Source organism: Verticillium dahliae, genomic scaffold, assembly GCF_000150675.1.
Source record: "Verticillium dahliae VdLs.17 supercont1.19 genomic scaffold, whole genome shotgun sequence".
Classification (NCBI taxonomy): domain Eukaryota; kingdom Fungi; phylum Ascomycota; class Sordariomycetes; order Glomerellales; family Plectosphaerellaceae; genus Verticillium; species Verticillium dahliae.
In genome coordinates this window covers 555,939-572,233 of record NW_009276939.1, presented here as the reverse complement: position 1 = coordinate 572,233, position 16,295 = coordinate 555,939, and the positions used below count along the sequence as shown (strand labels likewise).

The following is a 16,295-nucleotide window of genomic DNA, read 5'->3' as shown; positions in this document are numbered from 1 at the left end:
AGGCGGGCCTGGAAAAGACCTCTACAGCTAGGAGGGCCATGAGTGGCCCTCAGTTATAAGGTACGCTTCTGTAGCCTCCCAACCCCCAGGGATGATTCCCAGGCCTTCTGTATTACTGTCTGTGCAGATGACTGGATACAGCGGGCGTCAAAAGTGTCAGATAACACGTATCTACTACTACTAAATCCTTCATGTTGCCACTTTCTGTGTACATTATCATGGAATTAGTAGAAGTCATCGAGACATATTAGTGCTGGTGCTGCGCGGTTGGAAGGGAAACAGCGGGCGAAGCGACTGGCGTGCGAGGAGCTGCAGACGAGCCATATCTGCTCGACATCCAGCTGTCTAGTAACTCGATACGATGTCGGTTTCACAGGAGATCCTGTTTATCGACTGACCATATGAAACGGATATGTTGGTCGCGATGGTGAACTTTGATCTTCTTGTTGTGGTACGCAGGGTAGGGACTCAAAACTGCCGTCTGGAAGACACACGTTGCTTTTGAACGCGGCTTACTTCTCCCCGATTTGCCAAATCTTCTGCCCAGGGCGGGAGCTCTTTTATTCCAACCTAAATTCAGAATCTGTGACAAGTCCGCGACCTTGAGGTATCTTGCGAGGAACAAACATGGCGACCTGCCAATATCCAATCTTGAGGCACCCAAAAACCCCGAGCATCCTGTGAAACTCCCAAGAGAGGCACTCCAAAGAGATCGAACAACGCATGCTTCTCCTATTTGTCACATTGTCGTGCCAATGGTACCGGCCTCACGTTGAGCCCACCGACTGACCCTCGAGTTCTTCCACTTTCGGCTCCTCATGTATACAATCTGCTTTGAGATCCCTCTTGCTCTGGAAGAACCCAGTCCACCCATGTAACAAGCTTGTTCGTCTCCTCTCAGCGCTGTCGCTCGACCTGGAACTCAGAATACTGCTTCTCCTCCGCCAGGTTCCATCCTCGTTGCATGGGTCCGGTAACCTCGCGTTGGAGTAGCTCCCTGGACATGTCAAAGTCAGCTTGTTTGTCAGAGTACACGAAGCGGGCGCTTAAGCGACGGTGCAGCACGTACGGATATTGCCCGCTCCACCACGACCGAAGGACCGTCGCCGGTTGCTATCGATATCACGTTCGTCCATGGTGAGCTCTTGTCGTCATCTTCAACTTGTGGCGTGGATGGATAGTGCCAAGAAAAATGCCCAGACAAACCGAGCGGCAAGGCTAGACTTTTAGGGCAGAGAGAAGAGGAAACAAAGACGCCAGTGTTCTCGCCGTTCGAGAAACAAGGTCCTCCCCTTCTCAAGAAGGGGAAGCAAGCACCCGCTTGGCTTTCGGGGGCGAGCCTCTGGGCCGTACGTCATCGGGATCTTCACAGCATTCCCTGTCCCAGATAAGACACGCCCCCGTAATTGGGCCGGTCTCCCCCACGCCCGGGCACCCGGCATCCTACCATCCCCCGGCGAAGGCCCTCTCTCGCCCCCCCCGCAAAGCTTGGTGTTGAGACAGCCAACTGCCGTTCCGAGACAGACGATAGGGAGAGCGAGAGCGAGAGTCCTAGCCAGTCGCTCGCCGTCCCGTCATCTCTCCGTGTCAATCACTTGGTCCCCTTTTCAGACAATAGCATGGGGGGTTTCGAGACGTGAAGGATTGCCAATCATGTTCAGCAGACTGATTACGGACTAGAGCGCACACCTAGGCTTGCTTACACTCTCGACGGACCTGCCCGCTAGAGAACCCCCGAACACCTGTCAAGCAACCCAATCACGTTCGTATCTCGTCAGCCCGCCGCGAGATGAAAGCTTCATGAGCGGCAATGCATGCCTCTGCGGCTACCGAAACTCTCTCTTGGCCACCAAACGCCAGCTCGCGAGAAAACCACGCAGAGCGGTCCCGAACAGCAGAGGGAATTCTGAAGAAGGAAAAAAAACAACAATAAAAGTTAGAAAAAAGGTGAATCATCTTAAGCAATCTTAAGCCGACCCGTAGTAACACGAGAACACGGGCCCCAGGTCTCGCGTCGGCACATCGGCGCAAATGACCGTCGGCGCCAGCGCCTTCGCGTGGTGGTCGCCGTCCACAGATCCCAGCGCGCTGTCCGTGGGGCTCATGGGCATGACCTGCCTCAAACGCTCCTCGACGAGCCTGTCGAGGGCGCGCCGTTCAAACGCGCCCACGTCGTCGAACGAGTCGGACTCCTCCTCGTCAAGGACGCCGGCGAGGCGCCTGTGGCCCGCGAAGCGCAGCGGGGTCCCGCGCGTCTTGATCTTGCGGACAAAGTCGCGCCTGCGCTCGTGGTATCGGACGGCACGGGCGCTCCAGAAGTCTTTGGCCATCTCGCCGAGCTCCTGTGCGCGCGCCGCGGCGTGGCCCGCCGGCGAGACATCGACGTTTCGCTTCCACTTGCCTGGCGTGTAGGCGTTGCTGCCGCACACCATGGCCTTGACGTGGTTTCGAATCCTGGTCTCGAGGACCTTGCCAGAGCCGGGCAGGCTGTGATCGATCAAGCCCATGGCTCGCGCGTCGTAGGCCGAAAGTGGCGTCATGTCGCGCAGCAGCCTCCTCGCGCCATCGACGCCACATCGTCCAGTGTACGAGAGAGAGTGATATTCTGACCCGTGAAGACCCAGCGCGCGATAGGCCGGGTTCAGTACTGTCTCTGAGCCAGCAATCACGACGTCGCAAGCGGCCGCCAGAGCCACGCCACCAGCGGCGCAATTCCCTCGAATCGCTGCAACGGTCTTGATGTTTCGCCTGGGGAAGTCGTCGAGCAGGCATTGCACCACGTCGTCGATACGGTTGATGTTCCGCCATGACTCCTGGCCAGGGTCGGCGCTCGCCTCAATGACGTTCAGCGCGATGCCGTTGCTGAAGTAGGAGTTGCCGCCCATCAGCACGACGGCGCTCAGGGGCCGCTCGACAACGTGTGTGCGCGCGACGAAATCGAGGGCCTCGACGAGGCGGTCGCATTGGCTCGTGCTCATGGCGCCGTTGTAGAACTCAAAGTAGACGAACGCCACGCGTCGGGCGCCCGGCATGGACGTAAAGTCGACCCAGATCTCCTGATGCGTAGACGCCGCGGCCTTGGACCAGTCGACAGTGGCACGCGGTACTTGGGTGCGGCTGAAGGTGGCATCGTCTAGGAGGCCGAGCTCGCGAAGTCCCGACACGGCGGGCACCTTGGGCCACAGCATGGCGTCGATCTTTCGCTTGGTACGCCGGATGTGCGAGATCCAGATGCCCTTGCCGTCACACGTCGCGACGCAGATGGCGTCATCTCGGCAGGCGATGATGGTGCCCGCTTGGGATTGTCCCTCGAGCAGGTCACCTGCTTCCTCAACGGTGCCGCCGTAGACGAACAGGTTGGTTCCAAATAGCCCAGTGAGACAGCCGGGTTGCGAGTCAGCGGACCTGATTCTGCGTGACATGTCGCGCGCTGTGTGTTTCGTCATGTCGAAGTCGCGCTGGGACGCTTTGAGAAGTGGTCGATGTCGCGTCACACCGCCGAGGAAAGACTGCTGCAGTGTGACGGAGAGTTGCCGGTACACGGGATCGGCTTGGATGCGGGGCGAGATGGCGCTGGGGTGGAGCAAAAGATTCGACTTCTCGCGCCCCGGCGATGGCGGAGGCGTGAGGACGTTGGTGTGACGAGAAGCTGCGGTCGTGATGCGCTCGAGGGCTGCCAGAGTGGCGGTGAGGGCTGCTCGTGTCACAGGCCCTCGATAGAGGTTGGATTTGGTGGCGTCCGGGGCATCGATATCGATGGGGAACTGCTCAAAGGCCCAGACGGGGCCGGCGTCGAACTCCTCTACGGCCTGGAGGACGGTGACACCCCAGTGGGAGCGCCCCGGCCGTGTAGGTGCCGAAGATTGGAGGAGACGTTCGACTGATGTCTCGGAACCGTCGTCGCCCATGAGCACCCAGTCGAGGGCGCTAGGGCCGGCATCACCTGGCGGGCCGGGATGGACAATGAGTGTGAGGTAGTTGAGGTAAATCTCGTTGGGCACCCGGGATGTCAGGAACGGGCAGATGATGAGGTCGGGCTGGGCCAAAGCGACAGCCTCGACCATGGCCTGGTCGGACAGAGCGTACTCGATCGTAATAGAGTGTGTCTTGGCCAGGGCCAGGTAGAGGCGCTGTGACAGCGAGTTGTGCGCCGTGCAGAGGAAGAGGATGTTCATCTTGGCGGCGGAACGAGGTAGCTGCTGGGGGTGGCAAGAGGCTCGCCTCCAAGCTTCGGGCATTGTGGAAAACCTCTCGTCATATAGAAGAGCGCGGCTATGTGTCGTACTGAGTGCCATGGTAAGGTTCAGCTCTACAGACAATGAAGGGGGGTATGGTATCATTGGTATGTCTAAGAGCGAGACCCTAAGGAGCGTACTGTATCGCTAGTCTGGACGTGGCGCGACTGGCAACTTAAGAAGCAAGCAAGAATGTGCCTGACATGATCCGGCTGGTTGCCTCAAGATGCGCTTGACATGAGTTCGACACATCTTGATGCGCACGGGCTTGACTGCAACAGATTGCCCATTGAGGAACAGCTAGGCGCGTGAAGTGGTGGTGAGCACCATGGCGCCAACGCTTTGACGCGCAACTAATCCGCTCCAAGACCAGATGAACGCTGCCATCTCAGTTGTGGATTGCGCTACGCCAATCAAGACCTGTCACGCTTCTTCTGGTGCTTCCAAATAGAGGAATCGCCGTACTCGGGCCACAGGGTTATCGCGGATGAAGAATGGGGTTCCTTATTGCGCGAGTGTGCACTTGTGCGTTTGTGCGTGCGTCCTTGCGGAACTCGGACATCGGGACATGTGGGTGAGGTGAGATGAGGGAAACCCGGGCCAGACGTTTACCTTTCTTTCGGTGGAATAGTGCGACAGAGATGGTTGCTGGTTGCCACGACTAGCAGATAGATTGCGGAGAAAGACATAGAGAGAGAGAGCGCTGACTGGATCGTAGGGGGGGGGGGGGGGGATTGTTTCGAGCGAATACTTCGTCTAGTCCTGTTAGGGGGCAAGGCGACACGCCCAGCTGGTATCTCATTGGCACTGGTCCCGTCCCTGACTGCTATTCGAGCTCTCTCTCTTTCAGGGCGAATGGTCGTTGGTCCGGGTACCTCGAGATGACCGGCCGGCTGGTTCGTTGGTCCCTGAATCGGTGGTTGTGGCCGGACCGTTTCTGGCCAGGCACCGCGATTCAGCTTTGTCAAAGAATCACACCTGGGCTGACATACGAACTCAGCCGGGGACGTTAACCTTAGCAGATCACGGACCTCCTGTGATGGCCCGCGAGTGCGTCGATCATCCGACTCGGCAGGTTGAAAATGCCATAGGCCCACGTGTGGAAGCGGGAGCTGGACGGCCCAGAGAGGAAAAGTCGCGAAACTTGGGCGTCGGAGGCGTTCTTCCACGTCCATTTTTTTCGCCGCTCGTCACCCCGTCTCGTGCCTACCCACGGACCACCGGATCGCTGTCATCAGTCCTCTTCCGGGCTGGGGGCGCTTTCAGCCCTTCAGAGACGAGGTCCATGCCACCGCCCACCATGGTTTGCTGTGTGAAGGCGCTCCTCAAACGCCGAAGGCCTCCCTGACACCCTCTCCTTCGTCAGGGGTCACGACGAATTCACATAGTTCGCGCGCCAGTTCGGCCGTCTCCTCGTCGATGCCCGCCTCGTACACCAAGTCTTCCTCTGCGAAATGGATGCGTGACAGCGAGAGGATGTACCGCTGCGGGCCTCCGTAGGCCATGGCCAGCTTGGATTGAATGTTGGCCGCGTCTGCTGTCGCCGGATCAGCAACGAGCCGGTGCAGGAGCAGTACGATCTGCTTGATCAATCGGTGCAGACCCACAAGGTCGTCGTCCGCGTCGTCCGCGTCGTCCGCGTCGTCCGCGTCGTCCGCGTCGTCCGCCTTGTCGGCCCCCAGATCTCCCGCCGGTGGATGGGCTGCCGCACGGTTCCCGCCGCTGCCAGCCGGAGAATCAGTGACGACAGGGTCGCTGGCATCGTACAGCTCGTCCACCAAGCCACTCAGAGTCGTCACTAGTCTGGGTATGGCATTATCATGATTCGCGACCTGGAGCGCCCCAAACTGAGACTGGGTGAACGCGGTGAGCGTGCGCAGGACCCCTGATCCGACCGTGTGAATCAGACGGGGTGTTGATGCCGCCCGTGGCAGGTCAAGGAGGTTGCATGTGAGCTTCTCGATGATCATGTAGGCGACCGTCTCCGGGCCTTTGCCCATTTCTAGAGGGCCGACCGAGGCGGATAGCACGGAGGTGCACAATAGGTCCATCATACCCAGGATGTCGTCAAGCCGCTGATTCGGGGTCAAGAAGATCAGCACAAAGTCCACGGGCATCATGCTCCAAAAGTTGGCCTGCTGCGTCTGAGCGCCCTCTTCCGTCTGAACGATTGCGCTCACGCTTGCCATGGCTGCCAGATGGAGGAGCGACAAGATGTGCGTCGTGTCGATCTGCTGTTGCAGCGAGTCAGCGGCGGGGTCACCGGAAAGATCACCGTCTGTGCTCTTGTAGCGCAGTTCGAGCACCATGTACATGGACCTCTCTGCGGCTGGCACCAGGCTGTGGATGAGGTTGGGTGCCACCGACACAGTCTGGAGTTGGAGTGTAAACGCCAGAAGCGACACCAGGTCCCAGATCGGTCGATAATACGCCTCGTCCAGGCACTGGTGCCACATTGTCAGAATGAGGTGAGAAAAGTCGATAAGGAGCTGCAGTGGATCATGCGCGTTCCCCATTCGCGGCAAGCTCTGATAAATCTGGGCGGCAAAAGAGGTGTCTGGGCCTGATGGAAAGGCATAGCGTGAGAGAATATCGAATGTTGGAGGCTCCCCGTGCAGAGACCCATGGTCGAGAACGAGCTGAAGGAACTGGGCCGGGGTTAGCAGCTGGCACCTTGGTGACGATGGGCCGACTTACATCGAACGGGAGGGTATTCACGGACGATACCGCTAAGAATTTCGGGACCGTGGCACCTGCATCAATATTCGACTGTACAAGGTCGCCTTCGTGGGTTTCCAACGCCATGACGGGACTGTCCACCACAGGCCGTTTCCGCTTGTTCTTTGTTGGTGTCCGTTCGGTGAGGGGGATGGCCACGGGGCCGGTGTCCCTCGACTTGCCTCGTCCCTTGCTGGGGCTGAGAACAATGTCCATCTCGTCAAAGCCGTCGGCCATGCCCCAGGTCTTGCTGGCCTTCTTCGGCGTGTTCGTGGCAGAGCCGCCACTGTCGTTCCTCTGCACGCCGGGCGCCGCATTCGCTCGCCTCGCTCGAGCACTGGTTTCCTTGACATCTCGCTGAAGAAACTGCAGTTCGGTAGTGGCATTGTGCTGAGCAGCGACGGCTTGCTCCACCAGCCTCTGCTGCTTTGCCTCCCTGTTCGGCGTTTTGTCTCTTCAGCCTGGCCACCTCTGCAGTGTATTCCTGCTGGGCTTTGGACGAGTTTGCCCTGATGATGGCAACCTCTCCCCTGGCCGAGTAGAGTTCTGACTCGAGAGCCTTCAGGCGCTGCTGCATAGCAGCAACAACATCGTTTCCTGACTCCCGGGGCGCCTGGGAAGCGAGCGGCTGCTGATAGGCCGGCCTGACTGTCGGGGGCGCAGGACGAGCGAACTGGCTGTGTTGTGGTCTGTATGATGCGCCTATGGGAAGTGGTACCTGTGATGCCAAGGGCTGGCCATGCGCCGTGTTGGGAACGGCGTATCTTGACCTCGCGGAGGTGTCCCATCGTGACGATGGCGGGATCGGGGCGGGGGGTCGGTTCGGTACAGGCAAGGGTGGTTTTTGATGGTATGACCTCGGTCCAGTGTTCGTCGATGTACCGATGGGAGCTTGCGGAAGCAGGCCATCGATCAATTCGGTATCATCAAGGTCGTCGTCCTCGAATTCGAGGTCATCATAGGGGTTGTCGGCAGGTTGCAGTGTCCGTGGCGGGGCCTGAGTTTGCGCCTGTGTGAACTGTATAGCATTGTTCTCCAGCTCCTGAAGGGCATTTGGGTTGAGATCGTCAAAGCCGTCGTCCGAGTAGTTGTCCATCGCCAGTAGCTACGATTATTGGCGACTATGGCGCCATCAGGGAGGTAGGATTGGGGACGCAGCCTGGTTCTCAATTAAGAGTGGCCCAGGATGTTTTCCGACGAGGCCATCTCGAGACAGCCTTATCGCTTATCAGGCGATCCCAGCTCGCGTTGCAACGCGACTCGGTGTGTGCTTGCGGAGTGCTCTGGTAAGGTACCTGGGTACCTAGGTATTGAAGGTATGCTTATCTAATGGAAGACATCAGTAATCAGCCGATGCAGGCTCTGACGTAACCAAGAGGCAGCCCAAAGACATGGCAGTGAGTGTTCTGCAAGCGAAATAGTGGGTAGGCACGGGCTTTCCGGCGTGGCTGCCACAAAAAACCAATTGCTGACGGCTGATTCACGGAGCATGAGCCAAGAGCAAGGCGCGAAATGCCAAGCGCCCCCCCCTACGTAAGGGACCGAGCTGGTAGCTGGTAGCAGGTAGCACTGGGCCAGCAGTCAGCGCCCAGCCTACAGCCCTTGGAGTAGTGGGTAAGCGCAGAACCAAGTCTCCGACGCTTCCTTTCCCCGAAACCAGCGACCTTGCTTTACCTCACTTGCCAATCTTACCTCCTCAACCCCATCCATCACGGCGACCCAACTGACGGCTTTGCTCGTCCGTCGCACCCACGATTCGCAGCGCTTTCCGCACCTGCATCGCCCGACGCCATCTTCACTGGACCTGAATTGTTAGGTATCGGTCTCGTCGACTTTACGCGCCTACCCGATCCGGCCAACCCGAGCGCGCACGCACTGGACGAGCTGCCCCAAACGAACCGGGCCAGAGCCGCCTCTTCTTCCACAGCGACATCTTCTCATCGCGCGTTGTTTAAACCGCCTGTCGAGAAAATTCTGGGTCGGACGACCGCTGCCAGACCAAGAACCTTCACCCATTCGCGGCCCATTTCGCACGATGCCGCGCGGGAAGAGAGGGGTCAAGTTCCCCCACAAGGCCAACAACGGCAACGCCGATGGCCGTCGCTCCAGCTTTAGCGACTACAGCGAGGATGGCTCCCCTATCAAGCAGAGGTCGGGATCTGGGCAGCAGGCGCCGTTAGACGGCATCGCGGAGGTACGTCGACACAAATCCTTGGGCAGGGCATCGACGCGTGCACATCCGCCGCCTTCGGACCCTAGCCTTGAGATGACCTTTTTTTTTTTTTTTTGCTAATTCTAACACCCCTGTGCACAGCAACCACAATTGTCGCCCGCCGAGGCCGCCGCTGAGGAGAAGCGCGTCGCTCACGAGAAAAGAAAGACTGACTTCAAGGTCCGCACCTTCTGGACCTTTGTCATGTTCGCTGGCTTCTTCGCTGCCCTCTTTTCCGGTCACATGTACATCATTTGCGTCATGACGGTCATTCAGGTCGTCTGCTTCAAGGAGGTCATTGCCATCGCGAGCGTCCCCAGCCGGGCTCGTCAGCTGCGACCCTCCAAGAGCCTCAACTGGTACTGGCTCGCCACCACCATGTACTTCCTCTACGGCGAATCTGTCATCTACTACTTCAAGCACATTGTGCTGGTCGATAAGGTCCTCCTGCCGCTGGCCACCCACCACCGCTTCATCAGCTTCTTCCTCTACATCTTCGGATTCGTCTTCTTTGTCACTACCCTGCACGCGGGCCACTTCAAGTTCCAGTTCACCCAGTTCGCCTGGACGCACATGGCACTGTACCTTATCGTGGTCCAGGCACACTTCGTCATGAACAACGTTTTTGAGGGCCTCATCTGGTTCTTCCTACCCGCGGCCCTCGTCATCACCAACGACATTTTCGCCTACATTGTTGGTATGACCTTTGGACGTACCCAGCTGATCAAACTGTCGCCCAAGAAGACGGTCGAGGGCTTCGTTGGCGCCTGGGTCTTCACCATTGTCTTTGGTATCATCCTGGCCAACATCTTGACGCGCTTCAGCTACTTCATCTGCCCTGCCCACGTAAGTTTACCTGGACTTGACCAAGCGCGCAAGACAATGCTAATATACAACAGGACCTCGCCTCGAATATCTTCACCGGACTCGAATGCACCCCCAACCCGGCCTTCCTACCCAAGACGTACAAGCTCCCCGACCTGGTTTTCCTTCCGCCCAACACCGACATCTCCTTCACTATTGCCCCTATTCAGTTCCATACCCTCGTTCTCGGCACCTTTGCCTCGCTCATCGCGCCCTTTGGCGGATTCTTCGCATCTGGCCTCAAGCGCACCTTCAAGATCAAGGACTTTGGCGATTCAATCCCTGGCCACGGCGGCATGACGGATCGCATGGACTGCCAGTTCATCATGGGGTTCTTCACATACATCTACTTCCACACATTCGTGTCGCTCAACAAGGAGGCTAGCCTCGGTGCTGTCTTGGAGCTGGCCATCACCGGCCTGACGCACGAAGAGCAGAAGGAGCTGATCACGGGCCTGGGCCGCTACCTCAGCAACCAAGGTCTCGTCAACGGAGAGGTCGTAAGTCATATTTGCAATTTTCTGCTACTGTGCACGCTGCTAACAAGCCTCAGCTCTCTGCGTGCCTCGACAAGGCCCTGCAACATGCGTAGTGGTCAGGAACCCTCAACGGCTCTCCGTCACAACATGCTTCGTGCACGCAGTGTTGCAAGTATCAATTGCACGGCATCGTCTTGTAGTCCGGGACTATGTAGACGCAAAAGCACAGGATTTAATGATAATACATGTAACATTGACCAGCGGTATCGTCCCTTATGACTTACTCCCCTCAACGGGTATATATCCACAATACGACCTACTTTCATGATCCATTCAACCTACTGCTGTATTGGCTCACTCATGACATGGTACCGCAAAATGCATTGAAGTGACTTGTCAGGGTGCTTGTCATGTTCTTCCAAAATTGTGATGCCGTGACACACGTATACCTCGACAATCGGTGTCTGCTCAGATCGCGAAGGAGGCTGTCTTGCACGCATCGCCGGCCTGTGAGCGATGTAGGCTCGACTTCCGCCCGGCTTTAGTAGCAATGGTAAGAGGACGGGTGGCAATGATTCGCGGTGACCTCTTCTGTCTTCGTTGCACAGGGAGTGCTGGCCAGTATGCGACGAATAGCGTCTCATGCAGACTGGCGACCAACCCCAACACCGGGACGAGCCAGCCACGCACGGCATCTGAAACCCCCGGTGCGGAGGCACAAGACGGACCAACAGTGAGGCGGCATCGGCGGCGGGGGGCGAAGCGGCAGTGTGGGGCAGCGGCAGGTGGTGGTCGATCTGCATGGAGATGCGGGGGTGAGCAGCCAGTCGGCCAAAACGTGTCAACCTTTGCATTTTTGCATCTGTGTTGTGCTGCGGCTCTCCAGTGACGACTGACAAAACATGACGACCACCGTCGGTGCCCGAGACGCGGCCTGGGCCACAGCGATCCACCGCCCGCTCACGCGCCGAGGCCACGGCCCCGGACTCATCATCCTGACGGAGGAGGGCCATGGGGTTCCGAAGGACGGCATGCTAGACCCCCCGCCCGCGCAGAAATGGGCCGAAGAGGGATTTGCTATTGCCGCTGTGACGATCGGAGCAGACGCAGAGACTGTTGATCTGAAACAGGTTCTTCAAAATGCGGCTGACGAGCTCGATGGGCTCGACGTCTGTGATCAGAAAGGCCGCTTTGGTCTCATCAGTGAGCTCCGTTGACCCTTAACGTTGACAGCTCTGCAGTGCGTGCTGACATGTTCTCTCGCAGTCTATGCCGCTGCTTCAAGCCCAGTTCTGTCAAGTCTCGCCAAGGAAGGTCCCATCGCGAGCATCGCAGCCGTGGTGTTCTTCGGGGCCCGCGTCGACTACGGCCACGGCCCTGCACTGGCGCATGTGGCAGGCTCAGGCGCCGGTCAGATGGAGAGCAGGACAACCGATGGGAAGCACTACCTGTACCCTTCGGCGAGGCCCTTTTTCGGGGTTCCCGCTCACACTGATTATCACGCGGCCTCGGCTTCCCTCGCCCACACGCGAACGCTGTCCTTCCTCAAGCCCCTTCTCGGGGGCCCCTACTTTGACATTGAAGCTGTGTGGGAGGAGCACACGCAATTTGAGTTTGGCGAACGAAGCGTCGAAAAGACCATGGCCACCATGGTCGAACAACCCTACGTAAGCCGGCATCGAGTTCATCACGTTTGACGCAAAGGGCCGTCAAAACGAAGCCAGGGAAGCTGATAGGAAGGGCGGCAACAGGTCAACCACATCCCGACGCTGACTGGAGGCGTCGGCCGTGAGCGTCTCACAGACTTCTACCGCCATCATTTCATCTTCAGCAACCCGGCGGACACGGAGCTCGAGCTCGTCAGCCGAACGGTAGGCATCGACCGGGTGATTGACGAGTTTGTCTTCCAATGCACCCACGATAGGGTGATTGACTGGCTGTACGTTTTCTTCTTTTTTTTTTTCCTTTTTGTTTTTTGCGTCGAACCCATATCTTGACTCCCCTGTTTCCTGGAGCACGAGGCTGACACTTGACAGGCTCCCCGGGGTGCCCCCAACGGGCAAGGCGCTGACGATACCGTTCACCAGCGTCGTCAACGTGCGAGGCGACCGGCTTCACCACGAGCACATTGCGTGGGACCAGGCGACGGCATTGCGGCAGCTGGGACTGCTGCCAGAGTACCTGCCGTTCCCATATGCTATTGATGGTCACACACCGGCAGAGGGTCGGCGGTTCGAGTACCGGGTGCCGGTGGCAGGGGCAGAGACGTCGGCGAAGCTGGCGGACGAAGGGGCGGTCGAGTCCAACGCCATGTTTGCGTATACCACGAGGGAGGTGTGACGTGAGGCTCCTCGAGGAAGGGCCTCGATCGGACATTTGAAATTTCCATAGGTCCAATTTCTAATCAGCGAAGGCTAATCAGCGAAGGCTAATCAGCGAAGGCTAATCAGCGATGGCATTCTCGGGCACAGCGATGAGGACGGAGAATCACGACAGCCCATGTTGGATTCTCCGAGCTGTCAATGCGGGGTGGTGTGAAGAACTGACCTGTGGCTGTGGGGTGGGGACTGAGATCGATGCCGCGGGGACTGCCCCCCAATTATCATGGGAGCATGGGTGAACATCGGCTTGCTCAAACCAATGAACGTCTCGAGGCGGCGACTTGGGCAGAGGCCTCGGCTAAACCGCGCCTGACGCGCAGGAACCCCGGATAGGGAGAAACCTCGGAGTCACTAACGGGCCGCTAGGCGATGAACTGGCTCCACTCGGTACCCCTCGATCAAGGATCCAACAGCCAAGTTACGTCGTTTCGGGACCCCTCATGCCGCCATCGACGCATGGAAGACACCCAGCAAGACGTCGGTTCGCTGTCCCGATCCGAGTCTCCGGGGAGTTTAGAGGTTGATCCACTTTGGTCTCCAGGTCAGACATGAATCGAAATCTCGCCATGGCGCCTCGTCAAGGTACAAAAGGACGTGTCTCGTCCTCGTCGTTAGGCTGCCCTTTGCCTCTACTCTCTCATCCCACAATTCCCCCATCCACACTAGTCCTCCATCATGTCTACCACCGACGTGAAGGCCATCCTGTCCACTCTGACGCTGGAGGAGAAGGTAATCGTACCGAAAGCGCCCTTGACTGATGTCCGCTGACAGACGTAGATCTCCCTGACAGCCGGAGCCAACTTCTGGGAGACTGTCTCCATCGCAGACAAGGGAGTCCACGCTCTCAAGGTAAGCTCTAGCCCGTGAGGTTGCTTTTGCAGGCTCATGTGTATCTCGAGTTGGAAGAGGCTAACCCTCATAGACGTCTGATGGACCCAACGGCGCGCGAGGTGCCACCTTTGCCGGAGGCATCACGTCTGCGTGCTTCCCCGCCGCCTGCAACGTCGCGTCCACCTTCGATGTCGACATTGCCCGCCGTATCGGCGTGGCCCTAGGCGAGGAGACCCAGACCAAGGGCGCCCGGTGCCTTCTGGCGCCTACCATGTGCATTCAGCGTCACCCCCTCGGTGGCCGCAACTTTGAGAGCTTCTCCGAGGACCCCTTCCTGTCCGGCAAGCTGGCCGCGCGGAACGTCGAGGGTGTCCAGTCGACGGGCGTCTCGGCTACCATCAAGCACTTTGCCGCCAACGAGCAGGAGACCCAGCGTCTGAGCGTCGATGAGGAGATCAGTGAGCGTGCCCTGCGCGAGATCTACCTCAAGCCCTTTGAGATTGCCATCAAGGAGGCCAACCCCGGCGCCGTCATGACTGCTTACAACCAGGTCAACGGCCACCACGCCGATTCTCACCCGTTCCTCCTGAAGCGTGTTCTTCGCGGCGACTGGAAGTGGGACGGCCTCGTCATGAGCGACTGGGGCGGTGTCAACTCGACTGCCGACTCCCTGAACGCTGGTCTCGACCTCGAGATGCCCGGACCCACGCGCTGGCGCAAGGTGGAGGACGTTCTGGCCGCTGTCAAGGCAGGCAAGCTGACGGAGGAGACGATCAATGACCGCGCCCTTCACGTTCTGCGCTTCCTCGAACGCCAGAAGGTCTTTGAGGACCCTACCATCCCCGACGAGACGGCCGTCAACAAGCCCGAGCACCAGGCTCTCATTCGCGAGGCTGGCGGCAAGGGCATCGTCCTCCTGAAGAACGAGGGCAGCGTTCTGCCTCTGACGAAGGAGAAGGTCAAGGGAAAGAAGATTGCTCTCCTGGGCTATGCTAAGGAGGGTCTCGCCCACGGCGGCGGCAGTGCTTCGGTCAACGCTCATTACAAGATCACCCCCTACGACGCCCTGAAGGAGGCTTTCGGAGACGACGTGGAGATCACATACAGCAAGGGCGCCCACACCTTCCGCCAGCTGCCTCTGCTGGCGGAAAACGTCGTCAGCGCCGACGGCACAACCCCTGGTTTCACCTACAGCATTTACGAGCCCGGCAAGTCGGAGCCCATCAAGGCTACCCAAGGCCACAAGACGTCTGAGGTCGGTATCCTCGATGCCTTTGACCTCGAGAACAAGGAGATCGAGCTCGTCGGTACCTTCACTCCCCCCGAGACGGCCACCTACTACTATACCCTCACCGGCCTTGGCCCCTCTTACGTCTCCATCGACGACAAGGTTGTCTTTGAGCAGAAGGACAACTGCTCCGACTCGATGGGCTTCCTTTTTGGCGGCGTGCCCGTGCCGACCATGAAGTTCTCCTTCGAGGCTGGCAAGACGTACAAGCTCCAGGTTCGCAGCTCGCCCCCTGCGCCTGTGCCCGGCACTGATCTCGGCATTCTCGAGGGCCGCGCCGGTGTCCGTTTCGGCGCCATGTCCGCCACCGAGCACGACCGGGACATTCTCAGCGAGGCCGTCGACGCCGCCAAGGCCGCCGACTACGCCATTGTCTTTACCGGTCACGATCCTACCTGGGAGACTGAGGGTCAGGACCAGGCCGGCTTCCACCTCCCCAAGGACGGCAGTCAGGACCGCCTCGTTGCCGGCGTCGCCAAGGCCAACCCCAATACCATTGTCGTCAACTCGACTGGTGTCGCCGTCGCGCTGCCGTGGCTGTCCGAGATCAAGGGCCTCCTCCAGGCCTGGTTCCCCGGCCAGGAGGCCGGCAACGCCATCGCCGACGTCCTCACCGGCGCCCGCACCCCCGAGGGCCACCTCACGTGCACGTTCCCCAAGCGCCTCGAGGACTGTCCCGCCTACGGCAACTTCCCGGGCAAGTACGTCGACGGCAAGCTCAAGGTCAAGTACGAGGAGGGCGTCTTTGTGGGCTACCGCCACTTTGACCGCCTGCCCGCCGACAAGGTCCATTTCCCCTTCGGCTTCGGCCTGTCATACACCACGTTTGACCTCGCCGACCTCGCCGTCAGGGAGACGTCTGCCGACGCGTACAGCGTCAGCGTCAAGGTGTCCAACACGGGCGCCGTCGAGGGCGCGACGGCCGTGCAGATCTACGCCGGCGCCGCGACGCCGTCGGACGACACGCCCATCAAGGCGCTCGTCAGCTTCAAAAAGGTGACGCTCAAGCCGGGCGAGAGCGCGACGGTCGAGCTGCCGGTGCAGGTCCGGGACTTTGCCTCGTGGAGCGAGGAGGCGCAAAAGTGGGTGATCAAGGGCGGCGAGTACAAGATCAGCGTCGGCAAGAGCGCCGGCGAGCTGGTGCTGTCGTCGAGTGTGCAGATCAGCGACAAGTCGTACGAGGCGTAGAAGTGGTGGGTAGATCAGACAGATGGGCGATATAGATTTTACGTAGCGAGCATCTCTGTTTGAATGTACGAAATTGTATGGTTCATATTCTCATCATCT

The 16,295-nt window shown here is 58.9% G+C and overlaps 5 protein-coding genes across 5 annotated transcripts; 3 read left to right on the top strand and 2 right to left on the bottom strand.

Annotated features, from left to right (window-relative positions):
* Positions 1–1,967: 1,967 nt before the first annotated feature.
* On the bottom strand, positions 1,968–4,238 carry VDAG_08244 (hydrogenase maturation factor hoxX; the record flags this gene model as incomplete). Its single annotated transcript, XM_009657621.1, has 1 exon — positions 1,968–4,238. The coding sequence occupies one exon, from the start codon at positions 4,236–4,238 to the stop codon at positions 1,968–1,970; it is 2,271 nt and encodes a 756-aa protein (XP_009655916.1).
* Positions 4,239–5,560: 1,322 nt separating this feature from the next.
* VDAG_08243 (UVS-3 protein) lies at positions 5,561–8,049 on the bottom strand (the record flags this gene model as incomplete). The annotated part of the gene is made up of 3 exons (XM_009657620.1): positions 5,561–6,883; positions 6,933–7,389; positions 7,454–8,049. The coding sequence occupies 3 exons, from the start codon at positions 8,047–8,049 to the stop codon at positions 5,561–5,563; spliced, it is 2,376 nt and encodes a 791-aa protein (XP_009655915.1).
* Positions 8,050–8,988: 939 nt separating this feature from the next.
* Positions 8,989–10,621, top strand: VDAG_08242 (phosphatidate cytidylyltransferase; the record flags this gene model as incomplete). The annotated part of the gene is made up of 4 exons (XM_009657619.1): positions 8,989–9,147; positions 9,268–10,011; positions 10,065–10,529; positions 10,583–10,621. The coding sequence occupies 4 exons, from the start codon at positions 8,989–8,991 to the stop codon at positions 10,619–10,621; spliced, it is 1,407 nt and encodes a 468-aa protein (XP_009655914.1).
* A 789-nt stretch (positions 10,622–11,410) lies between these two features.
* VDAG_08241 (carboxymethylenebutenolidase) lies at positions 11,411–12,848 on the top strand (the record flags this gene model as incomplete). Its single annotated transcript, XM_009657618.1, has 4 exons — positions 11,411–11,711; positions 11,775–12,175; positions 12,260–12,447; positions 12,545–12,848. The coding sequence occupies 4 exons, from the start codon at positions 11,411–11,413 to the stop codon at positions 12,846–12,848; spliced, it is 1,194 nt and encodes a 397-aa protein (XP_009655913.1).
* Positions 12,849–13,564: 716 nt separating this feature from the next.
* VDAG_08240 (thermostable beta-glucosidase B) lies at positions 13,565–16,277 on the top strand (the record flags this gene model as incomplete). Its single annotated transcript, XM_009657617.1, has 3 exons — positions 13,565–13,618; positions 13,667–13,738; positions 13,812–16,277. 3 exons carry the CDS (start codon positions 13,565–13,567, stop codon positions 16,194–16,196), a joined length of 2,511 nt encoding a protein of 836 aa, XP_009655912.1. The 3' UTR covers positions 16,197–16,277.
* Between the last annotated feature and the right edge of the window lie 18 nt (positions 16,278–16,295).